Below are 27100 nucleotides of genomic sequence, written 5' to 3' on the forward strand. Positions count from 1 at the left end.
AAACCAAGCAGAGTAGCACCTCTCTGATATGTCTGATGTCAGTATGTGGATGTTCGCCTCGCATGTTATTGTCGTAGGGAGATGGAAAAATAAATTCCGCACCTCACATGGACACCTGCTTTTTCAACCGACACTGGAAATAAAAAAAAGAGTCAAATAAACTGTGTTATTCAATTTTATAAATTTGTACGAAAAATAAAAACAACCTTAGCCCTAATTAAACACCTGGTAGTCACTCCAAATGATTCAATAAATGCCGCCGTAAATGCCTCAGTCAATCAATTATTAATAAATTAATAAATCTGTTGGCTACATGGTCAAATAAATACCCCACCTCCTTTTAACTTCCTTCTTACTTAGGTTATGATAAAAAAAATTTAAAAATGAATGCCACACCTAAACGAGACTTCCTCCATTTGACCCAGACAATAATTTAAAAAAAAGTTTAGAGATATGTGTATTGTTATGATCCATGCATGCAAATGTATTTATTTAAAAGAAAAAAAATCAAATCAAATCTTTATTGTAAATATCTGATCGGGCCTGTATGAGAAAAGAACAGGAAATGAAATCCACTTGCTGTGCCGTGACCAAGAGGTGCGTTCGTTTCAGGGAAGATAAGGTTTATTTCTTTTTTTTTTGTTGTTGTTTTTTCCTGCTCATGCTCGTCTCAGGTTGCATGCGGCACCTCGGGTCGATGGATCGGCTCGCCGCCCGCTTTCTCCTCCTCTTCCTCCACTTGCTTGGCCTCCTGCCCATGTCTATTCGCGGCCTCCCCATCAGCGCTCTGATGGAGCAATCTCGCTTGTCACACGGCAGGCAAAAAGGCAGCGAGGTTGTTGTCTACGCCGGATCGAAGCAGACCTCAGATCATGTGCTCCAAAAAAAAAAAAAAAAAAAAATCAGGATGATTGCTGTGCTGTCGCCTCCCTCGGGGCGCATCCCTCTTAGCTATTGATCAGCGCGCAGACTGATGCGCGCCAAGGTCATGCAAAGCCTCAAAACGGGAGCCTCACACACTCTAACCTTTGTGCACACCAATCATTTGCGTGACATGACACGGCGCGTAAATGTTGGTGATTGACAGGCAAACAAACCCCGCCTCTTGTCACCCTAAGTCAGTTGCTTCTCCTTTGCAAATGCTAATTGCGCTATGCTAACATGTGCGCTAGCGTATTTGATTCCATCGTGGGTGCGTGTCTTCCAGTGGCGGTCGGTCAAATCAAATCAAGAAATCAGGATCATACATTGATGTCATATTCTATCCTAGTGTTGTATTTTTAGGTGAGAGATTTTATCCAATCAGAATTCAGCTAGCTCGTGTTGCCGGGCAGATTTCATAATACCAGTAGCACGCACGATTCGTCCGAGGCCTTCGATACAATCGCGCGGGCATCTGTTCTGTCATCGTCAATGGATTTTCAGATTTGACAGACAGTTGCGATAGCCAATCAGATCGCGAGTTAATGACAATTAGGCCTTCTCGCTGGCTTTACGCTGAAAATGATTCATCCAGGCAGCCTTTTGTGTTCTAATCAATAGCGTGTCCTCTGTCCTTTCTGCAGATGTCCGCCTGCAACATATGCCGCGTTCCGTCGGAGCAGATGTCTCCGGCTCGGCGGCCCCCCTGAGCGGCGGCGGCGGCAAGTCGTCGGCGCCCGTCCACTCCAGCCAGCCCGTGTTGTTCACCTTCGACGTGCCCGTGCGCCACTCGCACCACAGCGCCCTGTCCAACAGCGCGCCGCAGGACTACCTCCTCTTGCACCAGTGCATGAGCAGGAAGACGGAGAGCGCGCGGTAAGGGTCACGCTTCCTGTTTGCCGGGTCAACGTACAGGCTGGCCGCGCTTCCTCCGCTTTTGTCCAGACACACATAAGATGCTAACTTTGTTCGTTTAAAGTTTATTTGACGACATGACGACGTCGTACGACGTATATGTTCATTTAAAGTTCTATTTCTTGCTTAAATGCTCATCTACTGCTGTCCAGTAAATGTTTCCACAGTGGTGGACGAGTATTGACACGTCTCGCATTGTTAGCACTAGCATCTGTGCTAACACTAGAAATTTTTATTTAACTCTTTGTTTGTTTTTTTGACATCTATCTTAATCAATGTTGATTTCAAGTAGCAACAGAATTTCACATCTACAGTTCTTGTATAGTGGTGGACCAGCTTTGATACTTCTCCCGTTGTGTTAGCACTAGCATCAGCGCTAATGGTGTTCGTTTAAAGTTTCTTTAAAGACGTGATGATATAAAGTCTTTCCAAATTAACAGAATATGTTCATTTAAATTTGTTGCTTAAATGCACATCGACCACTTCCCATGAAATGTTTCCACAGTGGGTTAGCGCTAGCATCTGTGCTAACAATTGCACTTCACAACTGAAGGGCGTACTTGGGAGCACAAAAAGAAACCAACCAACCAATTGTTTCTTAGTCTCCTTTAAGTTGGCACAAATGCAGGTTTTCGACCATCTTCATGATCAACATGCGCCTCAGCTTCCAGAACCCGAAAGTGTTTTTAATAACAATGAGAACAACAACAAGCCGCTGAGCAGCGGATGATCAATGAGGACGAGGTTGCAATTCATGACTTTGCTATACGTTTGCGTCCTCACCAGTGCCGCTGCCAACCCCGAATAAATCTGCTGAGTCAGGACAAATATAAAAGCTCGCCATCCATTTCATCAGCTTTGCACACAAAAGAAACCTCACCGTGAGTCATTTGTTCCCATCACCCCCCGTATGATTTCATCGTTATCAAAGATTCCCCCCCCCCACAATGCCCCCCCCCCTCATCACTCCCTTTCATCCACGTCAAACCTCAAAGCGTTACGTCAATGTTAATCATCTTACAATGACGGACGACTGTCATAAAAATCGTTACGTTGTGATGGAAGGTGACCCCGAGTCACCATTAGCCGTCCATCATGTGAAGGTCAAACAAGACCCCGTTCAAGGTCAAACAGACTCTTCTGTCTACCTCCTGGTAATTATTTTTTTAATTAATTTTTTTTAGTTGGGGTGGTGGCATTTCAATTAGAATCTTGTAAAGCACAGAAACAAATCATCACATCGTTTATTTGGCAGTTGTGTGGCTCCCTCTGCTGGCCGCCAGGGTAACTACAAGATTTTTAAACCGGTTGAATTAAATTTAAAAAAAGTATTTCGGGAAACATTTCATGCGAGGTTTAGCTTGGAGATTTGATAATTATTTTAACAATGTACAAAAATGTCCTGTTTTGGAAAAATTTAAATAAAATTGCGAATTTCATTTTATAATATGAATAATTAAAAATGTTTTTACTCCACGTCATCTGTCATGAATTACCACATTAAAAAAATTGTTGCGAACATCAAAGACATTTCCTAGTCTTCAACAAACTTTTTTTTAAAAACATTAAAGACAAATTTTCTAGACTCAACACCATCCATGAATTTGGAAAATTAAAGATGACTGAGTGTCTTCAATCCAATTCACATAAGGCATAAGCGCTTGCATAAAAAAAATCAAAGACATCTTGGTTTTTAAATCACACTCGTGTGTATTTCAGAGCATCAAAGATGCTTTAGTCCTCAGCTTGGTTCCCGTCAAAGGCGTTTTGCTCTTCAACTCACTCTCGTATTCGTGTTTTAGAACATCACAGATGGTTTTTTTTAACTCGGTGACATTCATGTTCATGAGAACATTCGAGATGATTTTGTCTTCAATGTTCCTAACGTGTTTAACTCACTCGAGCATACATGCGCCTTTCAAGTTTTGACAGAATACTTGTTTTTGTAGCTTCAATGATGTTTCCGTAACAATCGTGTTGTTGTCGCAGGAGTGCCAGCTTCTCGCAGGCCACGAGAAGCAACGTTTTCCTGGGCAGCGACTCTGCCGTCCAGAAGCTGTCGCACGGCTTCTCGCACTGCCTGAACGGGATGGGCGCTCAGCTGCACGGCTTCTACAGCCTCCCCAAACCCGGCAAGCAGCAGCACCTGCCGGCCGCGCCCGACGACTCCCCTCAGGAGGCCTGCTACGTGCTCCCTCGGGGCTACGAGGCCCACGGCGGCCCGTCCGAGCTGGACCTGGAGAACGAGGAGGTGTACTCCTTCCAGACGCCCTGCAACGCCCTCGCCGCCGAGCGGGCCACCGACAACTACGACCTCCCGACGCCGCCCGGCTCCTTCTACCAAATACCGCGGACGTTCGATAAGAACCACAACGCACTGACGCCGTCCAGCTCCGAGTTGTCATGCGCACCCCCGCCCAGGCCGCCCAAGCCGGGCTCGGATGGCCAGTGGGGCAGTCCGCACTCGCTCGGGAGCCAGAATGGCGACGCTTTGGCGGCCGTGTCGGTCATCCCCAGGAGGAATACGCTGCCCGCTGTGGAGAACATCAGACTGCACAGAGGTACGTAGTGTCGCGCTTCACATCGTTGGCGAGTGAGTGAATTTGGTTTCGCATAATACTTTTCAGCCCAGGCTAAACGTAGCTCCTCTCCACCACCCCACCGATTTGGCGCCATCTTGTGGCAGTTTAGGACGTTTCTGAGAAAGCACGAACAACGTGGATAGCTCGCTGTCACAGGAAAAAAAATGCCAATAGCGAACCTCAGATTGACTGTACTTTGTTGTTCACAGGCTCTTCGTTTGAAACAAGCAGTCATCAGCGTCCGATCCATTTCAACAACTCAGGCCAGTCCGTGGAGTCAGTCAACGACGGCTTTAGCTCGTACTTGGTAAGTCGCCCTAAAATTTCTACAAAAGAAAAAAAAAATGCTGATAAAAATTGAACACGCGTTTAAAAAGGTTTTTGTTATACGGCACAATAATATAGTTGCTCTTTAGCGTTAGCCTCGAGCAGGGCTAAGCGTTCAAGTCAAAGCAAAAACTCGGCTTGTATCTCGAATAAACTCAAAGCCGACTTACTCGTATCTCAAGGCATCACTATGATCATATTCGGACGAGTTGCAATCGGATCATTTCCTGCAACAGTGAATCTTACTCACTCAACCTGTGCCCCCCCCCCCACCCCCCTCCCTCTAGAGAACCAGAACCCCTCTGACCCGCTCGGACAGCGGCAACTCGGACGACAACTACGTGCCCATGAATCCCGGCTCGTCGCCGCTGAGCGCCGCCCAGGCCAACAGTCCCAAGAACGTGTACATCCCCATGAGCCCCGGGCCGCACCACTTTGACTTTCCGGGCTTCTCGGCCACGCTGCCCGCCCGCAAGGGCAGCAGCGCCTCGCTGTGCCACCGGCCCGGACGCCTCAGCGACGTCACGCCGCCGCCCATCAATCGCAACCTCAAGCCCAACAGGAAGTGTGAGTGGCGGCAAGCGCCCCATACACGGTCATGTTTACACCTAACGGATTTAGTTTTGTAAATAACAAAGAGCATTCGGTTGGGACCAAACCTACAGTAGCATTTGTGTTTTTCTAAACTGTGGATAGCAATTTAGTTTGTCAGTCTAAACCAGTGCTTCTCAAATAGTGGAGCGGGCATCCTTGCGAAGCGATGCTGAGGGGGGGGGCATGTGAACCAGGGGAACATGCTTTTTTTCCCGCCGTGGTACAATGACGCGTAATTGTACCTCCACTCCAGTAGTTGGCAGTGTCGCTCTCCTTGCCCATTTTGTGCTGCGAGAATTAACTCTCCGATGTAGGTTTGTTTTGCAACGAAAATCCTATTCTTTCGAGTTGCGGCGGAGAGTGTGTGTTGGGAGGCGCGAACAGAAAATAATCGAGGAGCACTGGTCTAAACATAAAAGACGAGTTTATCTTCAGCATTATTCATACCTGTTTTTGTCGTGTTAGTTGAACAGCAGACATGGCTTAAAACCCAGAACTTTTCTTTTTTTTTTTTTTCTTCTATTTTTTGCTGACCGTGTTGTCCATCTTGGAATTGTACTCTGAAATTACGCTGACAGTGCGTCTCTGTGTTCCGCAGCCAAGCCAACACCTCTGGATCTGAAGAACAATGGTTTCATTGACGAGCTGCCATTTAAGAGCCCAGTCACCATGTCCTGGACACGGCCCATGTGAGTCTCATATAAATGTCTCACACACACACACACGTTTGTTGTTCGAATACAAATATAATTCAAATGAAATCACCACAGGCCCGCCATGAACTGCATGTCCTCGCAGCGCTGTCGCCCCATCTCCACGCAAAGCATCACCAGCACCGACTCTGCAGACAGCGAGGAGAACTACGTGGCGATGGTGAGTGCCTCCAAGGGGGACGGAATTGAACCGGGGGGGGGGGGGGGTCGAGTCACATGACTCTACCATCACATGTAACTCACGTCGTAGAACTTCAAAAATATGAGAATTCACATCATGTAGTTTTCTGCATGTGTATTGTGACTCCAAAAGACTTACAAGTTGCTTAGCCGAACAACTGGAATAATGTTGCAAAATACAGTTGGGACTTGACTCGCTTGACTTATTCGAAAGTTGAAGGTTAACCCGTGTGACTGCCCCCCAATAGCAGAACCCAGCGTCTACCTCGCCGGCCGTGAGCGGCACCAGCAGTCCGGCCCTTCGCAAGAGCGGTAACGTGGACTACCTGGCGCTGGACTTCCAGCCTGGCTCGCCCTGTGCGCACAGAAAGGTAAAAAAAAAAAAAAAAAATCCTCTTATACTGTGTGTTGAATTGCATTTATTTCCACCATTTATTGTTGCATGAACCTATTTATTACATGCAAAAACAACAACCACAAAAAATCAAAAGAGGTAGTATAAAACAGCAGATAGCATCGATTTTCAAATAAAATAATTAAATAAAATTGCTAAACATATTAATATAATAATCGTAAAACAATTACATGCTCAAACTGTAATGCATATCGTTATTTTAAGCATTAAGGGACCAGTTAAAGTATTTTTTTTCTATTCATTTTTAATATAATCAGCCGTTTCATCGATCATCTAAATATTTTTCTCCCAAATATTTGCATCGGAATCTGTATAAGCATAAAAAATTGCACCTTGGTGGGTCCCAACTGTAAATAAATATTTCTGCAATAAAGGGTGATTTCCTTAAGCGACAAATCGAGAAAAAAATAATCTAAATCTGTATCCCTCAACATGGACCCTTTGTCACTTTGGAATTTTTGTCCCTCGGCAGCCGTCGACGTCGTCAGTGACGTCGGACGAGAAAGTGGACTACGTGCTGGTGGACAAGGAGAAGACGCAGGCGCTGCAGAACACCATGCAGGAGTGGACCGACGTGCGCCAGTCTACCGAGCCCGCCAAGGGGGTCAAGTCTTGACACTGACTTTATGTGACGTGTGATCGGAGGAGGGGGGCGGGGCCTGGGGGCGGGGCCCGAGGGCATCTTGGACTGGTTGGACCACAAAAAAGCCATAACTTACAGTATCTATGCCTGTTCTCTGCCGTTTTGTTTTTTTTGCTATATTTAGCATATAGCAATCTTCGCCACTCCAATAAGCAAGTTTACACTCAGTCTTTTCAACCTCTTTATGAAATGAGCCTGTTTTGAGAGGGCGGAGAAAGTTGGTTTGGGGGGCGGGATTTTGTAGAAGGAGGATTGTGATGTCACACGTGGGTAAAATTCCGAATGGGTGGTGACCTCACAAACTTGATTGGTGAATTTCACACTTCATGGGTGGGAAGGTGTACAGACTATGTTCAAGAAATTTACGACAAAGAAAAAGAAAAATCTGTTGGACATTATATGCGTTGTTTAATTTTAATTTACAAGAGATTGAATATCGTGATCTGGAACCCAAACCAGAATTTTGGTCCAACTCAAAATAGTTGAAATAATTCAAGGGGTCCTCTTAAACAATTTTGTGGGTGGCCTCAGTTCAGATTTCAAGCCAAAGCCGATTGACTCGAGTCGAGTCTCGGATGCCAAACGTGCACTGACCTTACCAAGATGGCCGCTCCCTCGCCATCCAAGTGATGTTGTCAAGTGGTCAGACGTCAAACAAAGTGCGCTAACGCAAGAGAATGGCCACTCTTAAAGTCAGAACGTCCGTGGGTTCCAATTGCCTTAATTTGCCTTCCGTTGGTCTCTTTTCCGCGTTCAGGGACAAGTGCAAGAGTTTGATTCTCACCGGAGCCTCACTTTTGCGAGATCCACTTAATTGCCTCCTCATGATTTTTCTACCATTTTTACTGCTTTTTATAATTTTTTAAATATTGTTTTTCTACTCCCAAGTAAGCATATTCTACAAAGTAGTATTAAGTCCTCAATGAGAAGAAGCCCCCCAAAAATGACACTACGAGATTAAAGTCGTAAATTTATGAAAATTAAGTTATTTGTAATTTTTTTTTTTTGTTTTTATACTAAGTTGTATTTTAACGAGTGAATCCGCCCATACTTGTCCGAGTCAAGCATTCCTTAACTTTCCCTCAGAAAAGTATGACTTTATTCTCTTTTCATCTCCGTATCACGCAACTTTTTTTTTTTGGGGTCAAAAACATACAACTCTGCGTCTTTTGAACGTTACTGTCTTCTCGTAATATTATGATTTAAATCTTAAAAATATATTACATTATTGTCAGAATTTAAGATTTTTAATTTCGACAGAATTTTGACTATCGTCCTACAACATACAACTTTTGTTTTGCAAATATAAAAATAATAATTCTTGAAAGTGTTTATTATGACTAATCTTGAAAATATACAATTTTTCCCCCAAAATATGACTTTTTACCCGGAAAATATCTTAACTTTTTCCCTGGGATACTTTATTTTATTCCCAAAATATTACAATTAAATCTTGAAACTAAACAACCATCTAAAAAAAAATACAACTTTTTGTCCTCCAAAACAAACAATTTTATTCGCAGAAGATTACGACTTTAATCTCATGATTTAAATTTTTTTTGTATTCCTTTTCAGCCTGGTCCTAATACTCAGTCGTAACATTCCAATCAGGGAGGGAAGCAAAATGAAGCGTAGTTTTCGTACAGTTGCGCATTTATATTCCATTTGTTTGTTTATTTGTTTTTTAGATGGAAAAAAAGCGGGCAGGCGGGCAATTTGCATGTTAAGAGCGAGCAAAATTTAAAAAAAAAAAAAAACAGACTGAAGGAGAAACAAAAAGGCAACCGCTCATGATGTAATTTATAATCCAGCAGACGAGCCGCGTGTGTGTGCGTGTGCGTGTCGTGTTAGACTGTGATCGTGCTAGAGTGTGACGTCATGATGGTGAGGAGGACGAAGTACTGTACTTGTAGACATGTTTGTTCTTATTGTTTCCTTTTTAACCACTGGTATTGCTACTACTGTAAACGCGTTTGCGGGCCGCTCATGTTTGCGTGTGCGTGTGTGTGTGTGTGTTAATTTATTAATTTATTGTGTGCCCAAAGAGCATCTCTCTCTTTGTGCAGTCGCCGGTCGCAATATTAGGTACACCTGTGCCAGTGGGAAAAAAGAGATGCAATGCAAAAAGCAGCTCGAAAGTCACTGGATATTACACACCACTTAAAATAATAAGCACATTGTTTGATCAATTAAACTTGAGCATGATTAGGAATCGTCGTTTTGGATATTACCACTAGGTGGCGTAGGTGTGCCTAATGAAGTGTCCGGCGAGTGCTTATGTCCCGATGGTGTGAAGCAATACGAGAGAAGAAGCCAGTGTGGTGCAGCTCATGGAGACTTTGTTATTCCTGATGTATTATGGTCGGCTGTGGATGTAGAATAAATGGACAAGTCAACAATTTGCTGCAAGTCTTATTAAAAAACAACAACTTCATATATATATATATATATATTATGCTTTAAATTTTAAGAAAAACAATCGTTCAAGATTTATATTGGCCATCTCGCATGCTTCCAAATTATGCAACGTAGTCATAAATAAATAAATACCGTACTGTACACTACTCACATAAGGTTAATGATATTCAACGTTGGCATGACATTTGCAAATGAGCATAAAATGCGTGTTAACTTTTTATATGTGAATTTATTTGACCTTCAGAATGCGCAAGTCCAACCTGTTGACCCTTGCGGGACCTTTTTGCACAGACTGAACAATGCAACGTCACACATTTCCTCGTGAGTCCATCAGATGGCGCTAGAGCGCTTCCGGTTGCTTTCAAGCGTGCGTGCGCGCGCGCGCGTGTCACGTCGGAGCAGGAATCATGCTCGCACAATGAGTCGCTCTGTTGCCTCACGCACGCACTCACGCACGCTCACGGCTGCTGTCAATGGACTGTTTGAGAAGGAGCTCAATCCGCGGACACGCCGGGCGAGGAAAGAACAAGAAGAACTCCGCGTGGATTTTGGGTAGTTTTCGACGTCCTTTTCACTCAGCACTTTTGCCCACGACGTTTTTTGGGGTGACCCCGTGAGGAACACGTGACCGTGGCCGTGCATGGAAAAGATGACAATGACGAATTAATTGAATCCGAGAGTGGATTAATTGCTTTAAATTAGACTTTCTCGCCTCGGAGGACGACGATTCATCGCCTGACTTTTTAACTGTCTTTCTCGCACTTTGGAGCCACTTGTGTCCGTATTTTGCAGGATTTTCTTTTTTTTTCCCACATGGGATCTTAGCGGAGTGCGCTCTCCACTGAGGTCTCCTTCCAAACCAACCCCATCGAGCCGGACCCCCCCTCGCCCCGGATGGGAGAGGCGACCCCGGCTCAATCTGCCGCCGCCGCCGGCGCCTTCGCCCCCATGCTGGCGGTCGGCATGGGCTCCATGTCCGTCGCGCACGGCGCCTCCTCGGCGGGTGTCCGAGGCTCGGCGGTGCCGCAGCTGCACAGCGCCATCGTGGAGCGTCTCCGCGCCCGAATCGAGCTGTGCAGGCGACACCACTCCACCTGCGAGGACCGCTACCGCCGCGGCCAGGCCGAGAGCTCGGACCGGGAGCACGAGAGCACGCTGCAACTGCTCAACGTCGTGCAGCAGGGGCCGGGCACGCGCAAGAGCAAGGGCGGCCGAGGGGCTGCCGGACAGCCGCCGCCGCCGGACTACGGCGCCAGGAGGGGCAACGGGGAGCTGAGGGGCGCCGAGGGGGACCACAAGATGTCCACGCGCATAGCGGTGAGTCCAAAATGTTCGACCCACTCCTGTACTTATCTGTCTAAATGAGAAGAGACACCCTGTTTACCGATGGAGCCGTTGTGAGATGTTTTATCAAATGTACAGCCCTCTCCCCATCACGGAGGTAAAGTTCCACAACACTCCAGCTACAATGAATCCGCGATGTAGACATAACTTATTCAAATATACCCCAGATATCCTTACTTAGTATTATTTACAGTCCTTCATTTTAGGTCCCTTTATAAAAAATACAGACACCTTTAAACGCAAAATATATTAAAATAAAGCAAGAGCAATGCATCACACAAAAACACCTGATCCCTCAGTTTTTACAGCAAATTGCTCTCTCTAAGCTAACAAGATCTTTTTACTTTGTTGAGACATAAAATGAACCTGCAGTGTCTGCTTTGTGTCGAATAGGACTGATATTTGATTATTTTAGCGGCAAAACTTGGCTGATCTTAAATGACTTCCTGTTTCTGTTCTTCTTTCAAAATTACAGTCACACCAATTTGTGTTCTGCCATCCAGTGGTTGGCTGTGGAATTACACTCCGAATAAACAGGCGGTAGAATATTTTTTTTTTTTTAATCTCAGTGCAGCCCCTTGGGCCCACGTCTAGCTCCGCCGGTTAGTGAACGACAATCATAAAGTGATGCACCAAAAAGTGTCAAGGACCCTTGCCTGAAAGTTTCAAAGGTTTGGCTCAAAGCAACCATTTTTGGGGCAAATTCCAGTGCTTATAGTTGGCCCAGAATGAGCCTTAATCAGAAGCAAATTCTGCTAGACAGGCAAAACGCTTTTGCCGATGCGACCGAATGTGATCTGCGCGCTGCTACAAAATGATGCTCATCGCTGCTTGCAGCTTTGAATTTGTGTTCACAATGCTCCAACAGCGAGAACTGGTTGAAATTCAACGAGAACATATTAAAGGCAACATCACGATGCTTTTCGCCTCATGACTGCAGTTCTTCTAAAGTTTGTACTGGGGAAGTATTAAGCACTCTGTGCATAAATTGGTTTAAAAAAAGAAATAATATTTTCAGAAAAAAAAAGTTGTAATGCTATGAGAAAAGCATCTTCCCCCAAAGAAAAAATGAAATGTATTTTTAATAATAATATTAATCTTTTCCAAGAACAAAGACACATTTTGTCTCGATAAAAGGTCATCACATTATGAGAATAAAGTTCACTTGACTGTGTCAGATTGATGTGACGATAAATCGCAATCTCATGAGAGATTTGAATTGACCAGAAGCCAAGATGACTCATTTCTTAATTATGTTTGTGTTATTATCCCCGTACGCAAGTATGAACTAGTTTTAAATGATGTGAATTTATTACAAATTAATTTTTTTGCACCCGCAAGCGACGATTGGCAGGTGTCTCCGTACCTCACTCCAATAATGATATTAAAAGTAAAAAAAAAAAAAAAATGCACCAGAAACCAGGCAGCAGTGAATAGCTCGGGAAAGCCAATATGTATTTTTCCAACGACGCTCATTTACCGCCAACACGCCTGTGTGAGTGCGTCACGCCACTTTTTGCCCGACACGCAAGAAGCGTGTTGGACACGTTGTTGTGCTTTGAGGAACATGATAGGAGGCACCTCAGCTTCCCATCATGTTTTGTCTAAACGAGGTCAGGCAACATCATTATCATGCGTGTGTGTGTGTGTGTGTGCAGGGGGTGGGGGTGTGTGTGTGTGTGTGTTAGAGAATAATGCTGAGCGCAGCAAAAGACGTGCTAGCAGGCAGGAAATGAGCCGCTGGCGTGCGTGTTGTGGAGGTTAATATGTTTTTAACTACATGCGGTGATGGAGGCGAGGCGGCAACAACACAAGGGCTCCTTGTCACGATTTCATTCAGCATTTTTGCAGAATGTTATTTTGGACCAGAATTCTTTTTCTTTCTTCCATCGACTCCCTTTCACATTTCTCAGCCGATTCTAACGCGCTAACACAAGTCAAGATGTCCACCCAGGGGCGCAGCTAGAGGGTGGCCAGGGTTGGCCAAGGCCACCCCACGTCACTCTAACTTTTTTTTTTTCCATCTCACGTTTTACATTTTATGCATTTTAAATGAATTCCAAAGCATTTCAGGTCCGGACTCCAGAATTCACACTTGCTACCTTCTATTTAGTTGTTTATAGTTAATAGTTCCAAAAAAGAAAAATAGCTTGCAATCTAATTTTGGGTTGTGCAAGTATTGAGCGTTCACACTGAAGTTGGCGAGCGGGCGCAAAGGATTATGGGAGCGCCGCCGCCGGTTGAGAGCAGATTAACAAAGGATATTCTCTGGGAGGGAATTTGAGAAGTGCAGGGAAGGAGCCGTGCAGGGATTTCCCATAATTCTTTTGCATCTTCAAATTTTTACCTCCGCCGAGCATCGACAAGCGAGCGTTATGATGTTGTTATTAGCAGGATTACGCACACACAAGCATAAAAAATAAAAAAGAAAGAACTGATTTTCTTTTCTTTTGAATTAAGGCACGATGACGTTAGCATACTTGATGTCGTTATTGTTGAGGTCATATTATTAGACGTCATCAGTAATGTTTGTATTAATGTGTCCTCTATCACGGCCATAAATGGGGGAAAAAAAAAAACGAAAAAAAAAAAAACGTGGATTAGATTGTTTGTTGAGGATCTGAATTCATGTACTTTCCATTGGAAAATTCCCTTTCCAGTGCAAATGTTTGTCAAAAATATGCCAATTTCCATGAACCAATAAGTAGCCTTTTAGCTAACGAACTACCACGAATAAGTAAAATTTTCTTAACGTATGTTTGAATAATTTAAGTATCGTATTTTCACAACTATTATTGGACGAGGTAAAACATAGACCATCTTAAAACATGCGGTAAAACGTACACTAGCATGTATGCTAGCGTACGTTTTTTAAAAACCACGCTAGCGTGTATGCTAGCGTACGTTTTTAAAAAGCGTCTCGTCAGCGTCAGTCAGTCTCGTCGCCGTGCGGCTCGTCAGAAAATCATGCCGGCTTTTGCGATAGCTCGAACAGTGAAAACAGCCACGTTAGCGGCTAACGTGGCTAACGGTTAGAAACAACCGCGATACATGTTGATATTGAATTATCTCCCAGCTCTGTTCACATCCTTTGGAAAAAATTGTAGCGTCCATCATATGTCATTCTCAATGAACCTCAAATTAGCCTGCTAGCTAACAAACGAAACGAAAGACATTTGCTCAAAGAATGTATCACAGCCCCTGACCCATAAAACAAAATGTCATCTTTCATCACACTCCATGCACCAGGAAGTAGTCAGCTAACGTCTCCATTACCTCCAACAAGCCCAAAAATGGCGAATATTGTTTGAAATGTGCCTTTTGTCGTGTATGGCAACAGTCACAAGTTGTCTGCCAACAACATGGCGCAAAGCAAAGGCAGTTGTCTCGCCTTATTACCGTGCCGCGTTTAACAAGCGCCTTGTTGAAAGCCGCGCACGTTTGCAACGCCGGCGTACACTTCCTGCACGCGTTTAGTCCAAGTCAAGCAAGGCCTCGACTGCCGATCAACATGTCGCTTCGCTCGGAGGCACGATTTTTGTTGCTTCCCGTTCTCGTCCCCCGGTGACTGATTTGGGAAGTGAGCGGGCCGGCGGCACGGCAGCGTGCGGGACATCCTGCTCACAAAGTGGTCACAAACGTCAACTGTGGAATCACAAGGACCTTTGTGCACCCACTGAGGCAATGTTTTTTTTTTTTTTTTGGGGGGGGGGGGGGGGGGGGGGGGGGGTTATTGGTGCTTTGAATGTCAATGCAATTGTGCTCCAGGCCTTCGGAGGCGATAGTGAGTCACTCTGATGCTATAAAAAGGAAGAAGACGCTAACGACTGATTCGCTTCATGTTAGAAAACGCACCACAGGGGGCAATAATGTGTCACTAACTCACTTTTGTGGAAGGCCTCAGCTCAAAGACCCGATGTATCCAAAATGCAACTGAATTTCAGCCGTTTTGCCGTTCACAGTTCAAAACATAAATGAGGTTGTATCAACTCCAAATTCAAAGAAGGAAAGCATTTTTGGCCCCTGTTGAAATCTGAAGTATTGTTGAACAAAAAAAAATGGCACATGAGGCAAATAAAAGTGTTGTCTGTTGACAAAGCAGCAGCTTTAAATCCAGTGTCTACTGGTGAGGATACAAGCAATGCAAATGAGCATGGAGGGTAAAAAAAAAAAAAAGTTGGTCTCTTGCGGCTTTTTCAGTGTATCCGTGCTCGGGAAAGTGTGTGGCGGGTGCAACCTATTTGACGCTGAAGCAAGCTGCTGGCGGTCGATGCTGTGAAGTGAAACAATTGCGGTAATCCGAGGGACCAAGACGTGCTGCGAATAGCGAAAAAACACGAGTAATTGACGCAACCCTTGAACGTATTTGCCTGTATTCAGAGTTTAAACTAAAAAAAAAATATATATTTAGATAAATATTTTATTTTATTTTATTTTATTAGTGGTGCTTCCGTGGAACAGATGATGGATGGATGGATTTATAAATGTACTTCCTTGACACCAATTACTGTCTTCCTCATCTATTTAAGGTCGTTGCCGAGAAGCGATCGGCACTCCGGCTTCCACCTGGTAGCATCGATTTTTTTTTTGGATTTTTTTTAATTTAGTGTCCCGTCAATGCCTTCAAGTGGCCTTCACTTGCCGTCTGGAAGCGCTGTTGCGGCTTTTTTTTATTGACAGCTGGCGTCCGGCGAGATGCCTGATGGGATTAAGACGATCTCCAGGCGAGCATCTGCGATTAAAAGACATCAAAACAGGGCCTGCGTACGCTCGCTGCAAAGCCCTCCGTTAATCTCCGGGCTCAATTTGGGATTAGCACTCGTTCCAAGACGTGTTGGAGACACGCGCTCAGGCCAAAACGCCGTCTTTTAATTACTTCTAGGAAAGGATATCAGTCCGTGGACTTGTTATCCTGTTACATGAGTCTCCATTTTTTTGTTATTCTGCCCACATTTTTTTTTTTTTTTTACTTTTCTCAACCGATTCCACCGATTTTTTTTTTCCATTATTATTTTATTTTATTATTATTTTTTTTTACTGTTCTCAACCGATTCCAACGATTTTTATTTATTTATTTATTTATTAATTATTTAACTGTCAGGCCATGTTTCTTAATTTTCCATTATGTTTCGTGTGCGGACATTGTCTGCTCGTGTTTTCTATTTTTAAGTGTGGGAAGTTTTCCAATATGAATTTTGTAACAGCATAACGTCTACTTAAGGCGTACTTAATAAATGGAAAGATGAATGGGAAAGCAAAAATCAACTCTTTGGGGGCTTTGCTTGATAAATGAAAATGAAGTTCTCAATGTTTTTTTTTTTTTTTTTGTGATGACATCAGCATGCCGGCATGCGAAACAACTTGGCTCCGCAAAATCATCCTGATTGCTGGCGGTCACGCAGGGCCGCAAACCAGATTGATGCTGATGCTCACTCCTCAGGGGAGCTCCGCTTTTACTTTTGTAATCCCTGTCACATACACGCTACATGACGTTTTCAGCATTTACAGTAGAAAAAATATTAAAAATGGGACTTTGCTCTCTCCTTTTATGGTGGCATAATCCTTGTTTAGCTACGAGAGATGTGCAGAATCTTTTTGTCAAATTGTTTTGACATTTTTATCTGGGAGCTTTTTTTCATTTTGATCAAAACTCGTTTTTATCTTGGTTTTTTTTATTTATTTTTTAAATGGACGTTTATCCCTGGTAATTTCATTTCAGTTGAATTTAACCGAGTGTAAATTTATTCTCTATATTTTGATGTTTTCCATCATTTTTCATTTGCTATGTCTTGTTTTTCCTCGTGAATGAATATTTAGTATAATCCAACCTTTTGTTTACTCTACTCAGTCATTCTGACTCTCACGTATCTAATTCATCTTTTTTTCCGCTAATTTTAAATTTAATCAGAAATTTGAATCAAAATCATTCTGACTCTCTTTTAAATTTTTTATTAAAATTAAATAAAAAAATAGATTATTTAAAAAAAAAAAAATCCAAAATAGTATAAAATGTATTTTTTTTATTTTTTCTTCTGTTTAATTTTAGTGTCAATTTATTCTGACTTCCAAATTTGCTTAAATTTGAATTTGTGGTTGTATTTAATTTTTTATTTTAATTTACTTTTTTGTAGTTAATGTGAAACAATTTTTATCATATTCTAATTCAAGGTCTGTTGTTTTTATTTTAGGGAGTTATTGTTTAATTTATTTTTTTAATGTCTGACTCTAGACTAGAAATTAGCTTCCCCCCTTCCTAATTTTTAACGGGTCTTTTTGTTCCGATCACACTTCTCTAAATTCATTCTATTTTCCATTTTAATTTGAATTGTGACGGCACATTTGCCATGAAAAAGACCTAATTTACACTAATGAACACATTAATTATGCATTGCTGCTAAACGTGCGCACGTGCAGGATGTGAGGTCATCCCTCAAAAAAAAAAAAAAATCCAATCCCGACTCGCTTTTGTGAAGACTTAAATCAACATGAGCGGCTTCGCATCGGCTTCGAACGATGCGCGAATGTGGGCCATCTCTCAAACCGTGGACATTTGCATTTTCATCGCCTCCTTCTTCCGTGGACTCATTAAGATTTTGACTTCAAAAGATGCGTTATCCTCCCCAAAGAACACACACGTGCATTTGAAAAGGATTCAATCGGAAGCCAGACGTGACTCACGCAAGTTTCCAGACTTGCCGCAGACCAGCCCAGGATTTGCGATTCAATCAAAGACATTTTTGCTTTTATTGTACACTACCTCCACTAGTCCTACTTTCCATCCGTCTCGCTCACAAACCACCCCGCCGTGCACGCGTTCATGTTTTATTCAGCAGCCTATGGGACGTCTGCGTTCGTCTTTGAAGACGGCGAGGGGGAAAAAGAAAATGGCTGCTGATTCTCTGTCTTCAAGGAATGCCGCCGTGTTATCTGGGACACGCGGTCCAGGTGCACAATAGGCGCCACGCCCGTGGGGCTCCGTTTAAAAAGCATGCAGCGCTAACAAGGGTTAATGTTCATTTCTATCGTGCAAAGTGGCGGGAATCGTGCTTAGCCGGCGAGAGGAGTGAGTGTATTAAACGTGACACGTGCGTGACTCAGTGGATTCTTTTGTGTCAAGTTGAATAACTGGCAAAACAGGAGCAATCGTATTTATCGTGATCATTAAATGACCTGGAATTTTTTCAAATTTTATTTTCGGGATTATTTCTGATTATTTGTCTTGTGCACATGATGGTTATCATTCACTGCCAAGGTCGTATTTATTCGTCAACTGGTATTCGACTGTCACTTACTGTGGAAAGTCACGTTTGAAATCTGCTGTAATGACAAACAGGACCCTGTAGATGGCACCAGATCTGCTTTTGAGTTGAAGATAAAGAGCAGGAGTTAAATCTCAGCAGGAAGTTGGACAGCATTCGTCACACGCGGTGACGACACAACGTAATCTTTGTTTTAGGTTTAGTTTGACAGCAAAATTTTTTTTTTTAAATTTACTTTTCTTATGGTCACCGATCCATTTCGACATTTCCTAGTAATTTCTTGTGCTTTAGTCTAGCTATTATTGGGGGGGGGGCTGCTGTGCTGTAGCTCGGTAGAGGCCCTCGCTTCTCTGAGTGCTTTCCTGAAACTGGAACCCTGTGGGAACCGGCGTGTTCAGGTGTGACACTCACGCACACACACACAGACACACACTGGTTGTTTGTCGTCTTTTTGCGACGTCAGCGGCCACTTTGGCATGAAAGGCGGCGAGCTTATCTTCAAATGTTCTCACACTGCAAAGTGTCCGTGTAAACAGGTCTGATGAGGCCACTTCTTCTAGGCTTTGGTGTTCATTTTTTTACAATGATAAATACTACTGGCGGTATTTTGAAATGAAGTAAGGGAGAAAGGGAACTAGTTTAAAAAAAATAAATTTAAATAAAATTAATTCAAATGATAAAAAAAAAAAAAAAAAATTGAATGTAAAATCTTTAAAAAAAAAAAAAAGTTCAAGTAAATTATATATGTAGACCAGCGGTCTTGAACCACTGGTCTGTGGTCTGGTACTGGTCCGCGTGCCATTTGGTACCGGGCCGTATTTTTAGTTTTTTTTTGTGTCCTCTGTGCAATGTCCGTTTGAACTGGGCGTGGAGGTCCACTTCGGCCCCAACACAATAACTCTGTCCTCACCACCCTCAGATTCCTTCACAACAAAACGCTTTCAAGTCCAAAATGCTACGTCGGAACAATTGGGTTTAGGACTTTCGGGGGAAAAAAAAAAAAGTCCCCTGTTCTCCCCACAGGGTCGTTAAAAAATGAGAACGTGGGCTCCTGATGTCACCGGCAAGCCCCTCTGCAAGGCCCACAATGGTGGCTTGGACTGGGAAAAAAGAGGGGGGTGGGGGGGGCAAGGCGAGGGAGGGGGCGGCGGTTCTGTCAGATCAGAGTTCAGACATGTTTACATTTCAAGCTCAGGATATTTCTCAGAGCTGGGCCAAGCTGCACAATTTCCCAGGCTCCCGAGTAGGGGAGGGGGGGGGGGGGGCACGGGAGGGGCGGGGGCGCCCAAGCAAGCTCGGGCTTTTTCTCCGTCCCGCCTCTTCCGAGCTGCCAGTGTATAAAAGTTAAGGTTCTGGTCGGGTTCTGTTCGCTGGGAAGTCCCCGTGTATGCACACGTGACCTACAACAACCCCCCCCCGTGTGAACACTGCAAAATGTGATGACCACGCTGTTGACGTTAAACGATGATGTACAGTTTGATTACATGACATTTGCGTGATTCTGCATCGTTTATGTTTTGCTCTCCTCACTTTATTGACGCGCTTAAACTTGCACATTGCTCAACCGATTCTCACCATTCCGACCACAACAAAAAAATTCCTACCATGCATTCTTTGTCATTTTCAATTTCACCCCATAAATTGACCATTCATTCCCAATGACACATTCAACCTAATAGATAAATTCAAATTATTCCGCCCATTTAGTTAATCTCGGGTAAAATTTGCAACATCCCGAAAAATTTCCCACAAACCAAAAAGGTCCACTTTTTCCGCCAACAAACGGCGCATTTTTCGCAAATTTTTTTGCAAGATATAATTCCATATTTTTTAAATATGATTGCACATTTAAAACAAACCTGAGACACATTTTGCACCAATATCAATCCAACTGGGATCCATCCCGAGTTGTATTAGGTGCGACCTTAAAGCCCGTTGGTTGTGCATTTTCCTTCCCGTTCGTGTTTTTAATCAAATTGGGCCATCGCAAAATAAAGTTGCGTAAGCATTCGGGCCCCTCTCAGACATCAAGACTCCCGGTGGCTCGTCTGATTTGGGCGTGAAAACAAAGGCTAACTTGTCAGTCTTCATCCGCGCTGTCAATCACGCGTCAACTTTGACCTTTTGTACAGGCCTCGGGTGTTTTTCCCGCGCATTAATTACTGATCGCTATCTGTTTGATCACACTGTTATTATTATTATTAGGCTTGTATTTTTTTTTTGTTAATCTCGGGAGGGAAAATCAAGATATCAAGTGCAATTTCCTCAAAATGGTTGCAGTTAACCAGAGATTTTGCAAAACTGGCACAGTTCATTGCATTTTATTTATTTATTTTTTTTGTGACACAAACAATTTGGTATGGAAACAATTAAAAACAAATGATCAGGATGCTCAGAAAGTCTGGCGGTTTCTATTTTTATTACCAGACATTTTTACATGCAATTTAAAACTCATTCACTCCCATTGACGGATTTATACGTCGAAAAGTCCATTCATTTAACCGATGCTGGCAGTGAATGAGTTTTAATGTACTTTGGATTTTGAGCTGTGTAAACACTCGAATGGTCGCCAGCCAATCACAGATGCAGTCAACCCCTCCCCATCGCAGGTTTCCAGTTTGTGTATTTGTTTGTTTTGGGTGTAATTCTACTTTTTGCCACTAGATGTCAACACACTATTTCGTGTGAAATTGTGCAAATTTCGATGCAGACGAATAAAAGCAGGAAATGTTTGAGGCCAATGCGGTTTTTGACGAAGATTATTGAACGTTAAATCCTCTTTTATCCTGCTTTTTACGCCGACAGAAAGCGAGGGCTGAAGGTCGATTTTATAGTAAGCGACCTTTATTCATTTTCTTCATTTTTATGTGTTTAAATGCGTTTGAAGACCTTTAATGTTATTAATTCCGTCAGTGGGTTACGCATGTTCAGTCTACTCAGTAATTCTGTTCACGAGAGTTTTCTTTCACTCTGTTTATATCAATATAAAAAAATTGTGTTCCGTCACGTTATGTGGCCCATAAATTGGCGGTCGGGGACCTCTGGTCTAGACCGTTGAAGCAAGTTTCAAGTCTTGATTGAGACAAGTGGAACACAGAATCTCTTGTTTGTGGCCTCTGCGCTGCCAAGCGGCCGGATGAGCCGCGGCTGCGATATTTGCGCTGGTGCCGGGCTGCGGCGAGCTGTCGCGGACGCTACGCTGCACTCTGGCGCCGGTGCCATACGGTGGGGGTTGGATGGATTGGCTAACAAATGTAGGAGGGTCCCGTGTGAGCAGGATGCGCCTTTTTGGGAAGGGAACGGCCAAGTTACATCTTGAGGTTCTATTGGGTGGCCATATTTGGTAACGTGTGTGTATATTTGATTGACTTTCTGGCGTGTGCAGTCCACGCTTCAATTTTGAACAAGATCAGTTCTGATGGTTATTGAAGTTGGTCTTGTTCGACTATTTCTTCCAAGTGGAACCCGTTTCAAATGCCTGGAATGTGGTCAAAATGGCTGCTTCAAACCATAACGGCTGACTTCCTGTTCAATTACAGGCTTGGGTTATTGAGACTCTTTCATGCATCCTGTCACGATAGAGATGCCCCACTCAAATTTGAATCCATTGGTGAAAGTCGTCTCAGGGGCTTTTTATTTTTATTTTTATTTTTTATCTTTCTCACGAGTGAGTGAGTACACACACACACAAAATAACTATACAACCAAATCCATTTGCGAAGCGAGAAATCTTTTAGCATCAACACGCTACCCAAAATGCCCGCTTCCAAGTCGATCGCAATTGGCCAATTTCTATCGTCGAAGTTCGTCAAAGTACGAAAACCCAAATGTCTGACATGCTTTTGTGTTTCATGTATGCGTTCTTGATACTTTTCTGTGTGTTCTGTTATGACAGAAATGTCCACCAAATTTTGTGGCAATCCGTAAAAACTCCCTCTCCAGCAGGTGCGAGCGAGTCACGTTCCGCAGGGGTCAAGTTCAAGCCCCCTACGCTTTTTCAACAGTATGCAAAAATTGGACTTTGGGGGTATGATGAGGCCTACAAAAGGACGTTCATTTGTCGACTTGACTAAGGAGGTGATCACGAAGTAAAAGTTGTTCAAATTGTGTGTGTGTGTGTGTGGGGGGGGGGTTTGCTGAATTTGTTTTATACAGCGGCAATAGCGCAAGCCAGATTATTTTTTGAGAGAGGGAGAGCGAGAACATTCCTTTCTCACTCCCACTCTCCACTTGCAGTAAGACTCGCTGCCATGCACCCCACCCCACCCCACCCCACCCCCAGTTTCCTTCCGGGGCTTTTTTTAGAGTCCATTGGGTGTTTTTTTTTTTTTTTTCACATCCGGCAACAAAGGCGGACGTTTTTCATGCCACGGGCCCGCAGCAGCCGGGCTCTGAGGTGAACTCTCAGTTTGAGACTGACAAAAGTTCTGGAATCAGTTGACGCTAATTTAGACTTGTCGACCTTAGCTGTTGCTTTGTTACTTTTGCCAATATTTGTTGGCTGGAGGGTGGCATGGTGGAGAATTTGGGCAGCGCATCTGCTCGCGTTTGAATCTCACCCAAGAACATAAGAAGAAAAATTTTGAATTGCAACAAAAGAATGTACTACAAATATTTAAGTATTGTAAAATATTTGAAAGGAAGCACGGTGGACGACTGGTTTGCACCATGGCCTCACCGTGCAGAGGTCGTGGGTTCGAATCCGGCTCCGGCCTTCCTGTGTGGAGTTTGCGTGTTCTCCCCATGCCTGCGTGGTTTTTCTCCGGGTACTCCGGTTTCCTCCCACCTTCCTAAGGGATGCTTGATAGTTTGATTGAACACTCTAAATTGGAATTTTAAAATCCTTCATTGAAAGAATTGAGATGATGTAAAATATTGTTTCTTTAAATACACAAATTAGAAAATAAAGGGAGGGCAAAGTCTGGAAATTTTATTTGAGAATAATTACCAGTCAAAGGTGCAGTCATCCTCATGCTCAAGGATTTAGCGATCAATAAAATAAATAAAAAATAATAATACAAACTTTAGGAAATATATTACGATTATTTTTGAATTAATTTAATAAATACAATTTAAATGTTATCAAACATACAGATGTAATTGAAAAATCATCAAAACTGCCCAAATATCAATTTGAAAAATAATAAACATTTTTATCGCGTAGTTGGTAAGAAAGAATCATGAAAACACAATTACAAGTCATTAAAAAATATGCCAAAAATGTATAATATTTTTTTCATACAAAAGAAATAAATGTTGTAAAGTACTTGTGTATTTCTTCCACTAATCGTGCCAGGGATTATCACCTAACTCTTATCTGAGGTGAATGGTGAGCGTTTTGATGTCCTGTAGGCGGGCGGACATTTATTCTTGCCGTGAATGAATTTCTTTGATGTTTGGGAAGTTTCACCGGCGCCATTGTGGGCTCATGTGTTTTGCCTAAAGTAGTCAAAACGAGTGTGTGTGTGTGTGTGTGCACGCGGAGAGGTAAAAACAGCTGGAGTCTGCAAAGCAACACACTTGCCAGCTGAGCTGTGAAATCCGCACAAGCAAGCAAAGTAATCCCCTTCAGCTCGGATGGGAAGCACACGTCCTTTTAGGAACAGTAAAGCCAGCTGCGGCTTTCTCTCCTGCATCCCTCTTTGCACGTTCATCTGCTCGCAATTGATTTGTATTTCGAACTAATTGAATCAACTACCGTGCGAAGCTTGCTTTGTGGACTTGTAATGTTTACAGGCTACACCGACAGTGTTTGGTCGCTGTTGCTTAGGAGAAGACGTGTTATGGTGAGCGTGACGTCTTAAGTGGAGAGCGTTGTGTTTGCTTTGACTTAAGGCAAGAGTTGCTTTTTTTTCCACCTGAGAGAGCAGGGGCTGCTTGGCTTGTGAACACTAGTTAGTTATGTCATCGATACAAAGCGTGTAAGATATTGACCAAGTTAAGTAGTTAGGTTGATACTTCATGGATCATGAAGATAAAGATAAAGATGTCCTTTATTAGTCCCACAATGTGGACATTTGAGAAGTAAAAATAATAATAAAAAAAAAAAAAAAAAAACGATATACAAGCCGCGCCATACTATAAGCCGTAAAAAAATTGCGAAAACAGTGCCTTTTAACATCGCAACAACTTTGCAAATTAAGAGGGGAAAAAAAATGGAGATTTCTTTAGCATATTTTCTGAGCGCCCCTAGTGGTGAAAGAAAAATCAACAGAAAAGCCGCTCCGTTGATAATTTACAACGTAGTTAAGTCGTTGATACAAATATGAGTTGGCTAGTTCGTCATGGGCTTAGTCAGTTAGTTAAACGTGTCTGTGTTTCCTTTGACTTTAAGGACGTGCTCACACGTTTACCTCCGCTTGCCGCTTTAGCAGCGCCCCCCCGTGCTAGCTTGTGAACACAAAGCCCTCAGGCCGTGTTCGGCAGACATACTCGAAGGTCACACGGGAGAGCGCACAACTCCACCAAGTTTGGGCAATCCCGACTAACTTTTTGTAACCGTGACGTAACTGACCACGCTATCCTTTGTACCGTTGATGTAGCTAACCGAATTGATTAGCTGTTAGCAGAAATTAGCTACGTCATTAAAGCAACACTTGGTAAGTTTTCGAGCTTCATAAAATATTTTCATAACTCTTCAGCTAGTTGAATGGTACCCATGTCATGGCCTGAGGGGGTCTGTACCGCGTTTATTGGCGCTAGGCAACATTGACGAGGATGCTAGCAACCCCCGCGTCACCCCCAAAAAAAAACTAGAATACGTCGCTTCTCTCTTTCTAGAAGTAGTATAACACTCCAAATAAGGTCTGAACGGAACAGCACCGGCGGAGAAAGTCTAAGGATGCGCTCCACAGCAAGCGAGGGAAAGTGTTCTTTCAATTTATTTTTTTTTGCGTGGTGAGGAGGGGCCACAACTGCGGGAAATATTTGACCTCTAAACATTTATCATGTGCCTGACGTTTCCCAGAGATGCACTCGTCATGTACAGCTTGAACAACGAGGCACACGTTGTTATATACGTGCTTGGACACTTCACTAATCTTGTAGTTAGTTAGTTAAAGCATTTATACCAACCTTGGCTGCGAAAAGTAGATATTTTTTAGTTATATATTTAATACGGACGTAAGATAGTTAATTAAGCCATCGATACAGAAGTTAGTTAAATTATGTATGTGATTTTGAGAGTTAATTAGTGAAATGTTCTCCTTTCCCCCATATTTTTTCTAGACTCTAGAAGCCCAAATAAGTCATTGGGTGTCATTCGCTAATCTAAAAGCCCGATCTGAGTGAATTAGCATTAGCACAACATTAAGCACTCAGCTCGGCGTTCCTGTGGGACGTCAAATGGATAGTAAAGAGCGCTCTGCTGCATTCTTTCTGTATCCTGCTTTGGAACGTCCTTGCTCGGCTGCCATTAAAGATCATCTCAACACAACAACACTGCGGATACTCAAGGGCCGGCAAGACGACGGCGCTCCTTGCTGATGGAAGCCTTCGGTGCGGGAGTGTGTACGTTGCGCAACCAGCCCGTGGCCTTGTTGGCCCGCGTCGCCACGCAGCTGCACGACCAGCCGAACGAGTGGAGATGATGGCAAGGCGAGCAGGAAACGGCCTCTGCGTGCCTTAGCAGCCGTCTTTGAAAACAGGAAGGGGATTTTTTTTTTTTCTGTGTTCTCCCGCTTCACCGGCGTTTTCCTGTGGCAGGGTCCCGGGCGATGACTGTGGATGTTTAATGTCAGCTACCTTTTAAGGCAGGGGTGGGCAAACTTTTTGATTGGTATTTAGAAAATAAAACAAGGTTTATTCATTTAATTTTTTTCAAGTTTGGCGGGCCGGATTAAAACGCTTAACGGGCCGCATGTAGCCCCCGGGCCGTAGTTTGCGCGCACCTGTTTTAAGGAGTGATTGCGCTGGGATTTTCAAATCTTTTTACTTTGGTTTGGTTTAGAATGGACATCAATCATAGATGGGTTTCTCGCTATCCGCTGGCGAGCCACTGTACAGTGTTTGAATATCATCTACATTATGTGGCGTTAGAACATTCCAAGAGACCCACACCTGAGGTTTGCTGTCAAACTAAACACAAAACAAAATTACACCTTGTCTATTTCAAATAACCACAAAAAACGTCACCTGAAAGTCCACTAGCTTAATGCTAACACATAATGCGCTAATAAATATGTCAATGTCAGAATAAACAGTCCTCCACCACAAATAGACAGAAATAATACTTAATGGCATATTTTCTTTATCCTCTGCGAGACACGAATTGAGTCAGTTCTGACACTGCTTCGTTTGTGACTGCATGACTTTATTATACTGCCCTCTGGTGGCCAAATCTCACACACAAGAAGTTGCCAAAATAAATTAAATATATATAATTATGCTCTTACTACCCGTTCAAAATGATGGAGTGTGTGTTACTTTTTGAAATATACGTGTCAATTTTTTTTCATGAAAGCTGGAGCCGATTTATTTAGTTTTCTCGAAACTGTCCCCTTTAAGGAGAAGTATGCTTGTCGAACGGAGTGACTTGCTCGTTACGCCACTGTCACTTTCTTGCTTTCTCGCTGTTGAGCTAGCGAGTTCCAGCTGCTGGTGCGGCGGCGTCCTCCCGAAAATGTCTTGGTGAGCTTTAGCGAGCTTCTCCAGATGAGAAGCGACAGCGGCGTCAGGAGCGCTCGGCGTGGCTCAGTTGATGCCCCGTGACAGTTGTCACCACAGGCTACTTCTCACTAGCTTGAAGTTGAAGTAAGACCAAGAATCTTATTGATTTGGAATGATAGTCA

General features: G+C 43.3%; 2 protein-coding genes across 3 annotated transcripts in view; both read left to right on the top strand.

The window, feature by feature from the left end:
• gab2 (GRB2-associated binding protein 2) overlaps positions 1 to 9691 on the top strand; it is a 36088-nt gene extending 26397 nt beyond the window's left edge. Inside the window, exons 3-10 of one of the 2 annotated variants that reach the window (XM_088301278.1) lie at positions 1566 to 1797; positions 3826 to 4397; positions 4628 to 4725; positions 5033 to 5312; positions 5938 to 6028; positions 6110 to 6212; positions 6484 to 6603; positions 7120 to 9691. In XM_088301278.1, the coding sequence (XP_088157404.1) occupies positions 1566 to 1797; positions 3826 to 4397; positions 4628 to 4725; positions 5033 to 5312; positions 5938 to 6028; positions 6110 to 6212; positions 6484 to 6603; positions 7120 to 7263 (1640 nt within the window). In that variant the 3' untranslated portion in view covers positions 7264 to 9691. Of the gene's footprint in view, positions 1 to 1565; positions 1798 to 3825; positions 4398 to 4627; positions 4726 to 5032; positions 5313 to 5937; positions 6029 to 6109; positions 6213 to 6480; positions 6604 to 7119 lie in introns of both variants that reach the window. The other variant, XM_088301276.1, reaches the window with a different exon arrangement.
• Positions 9692 to 10036: 345 nt separating this feature from the next.
• Positions 10037 to 27100, top strand: part of maml2 (mastermind like transcriptional coactivator 2) — a 29561-nt gene continuing 12497 nt past the window's right edge. The window contains exon 1 of the mRNA XM_088301514.1: positions 10037 to 11025. Coding sequence (XP_088157640.1) covers positions 10603 to 11025 — 423 coding nt within the window. The 5' untranslated portion in view covers positions 10037 to 10602. The remainder of the gene's footprint in view (positions 11026 to 27100) is intronic.

Source organism: Idiotropiscis lumnitzeri, chromosome 7 (assembly GCF_059441095.1).
Source record: "Idiotropiscis lumnitzeri isolate Australia: NSW breed Sydney's pygmy pipehorse chromosome 7, RoL_Ilum_1.0, whole genome shotgun sequence".
NCBI lineage: Eukaryota > Metazoa > Chordata > Actinopteri > Syngnathiformes > Syngnathidae > Idiotropiscis > Idiotropiscis lumnitzeri.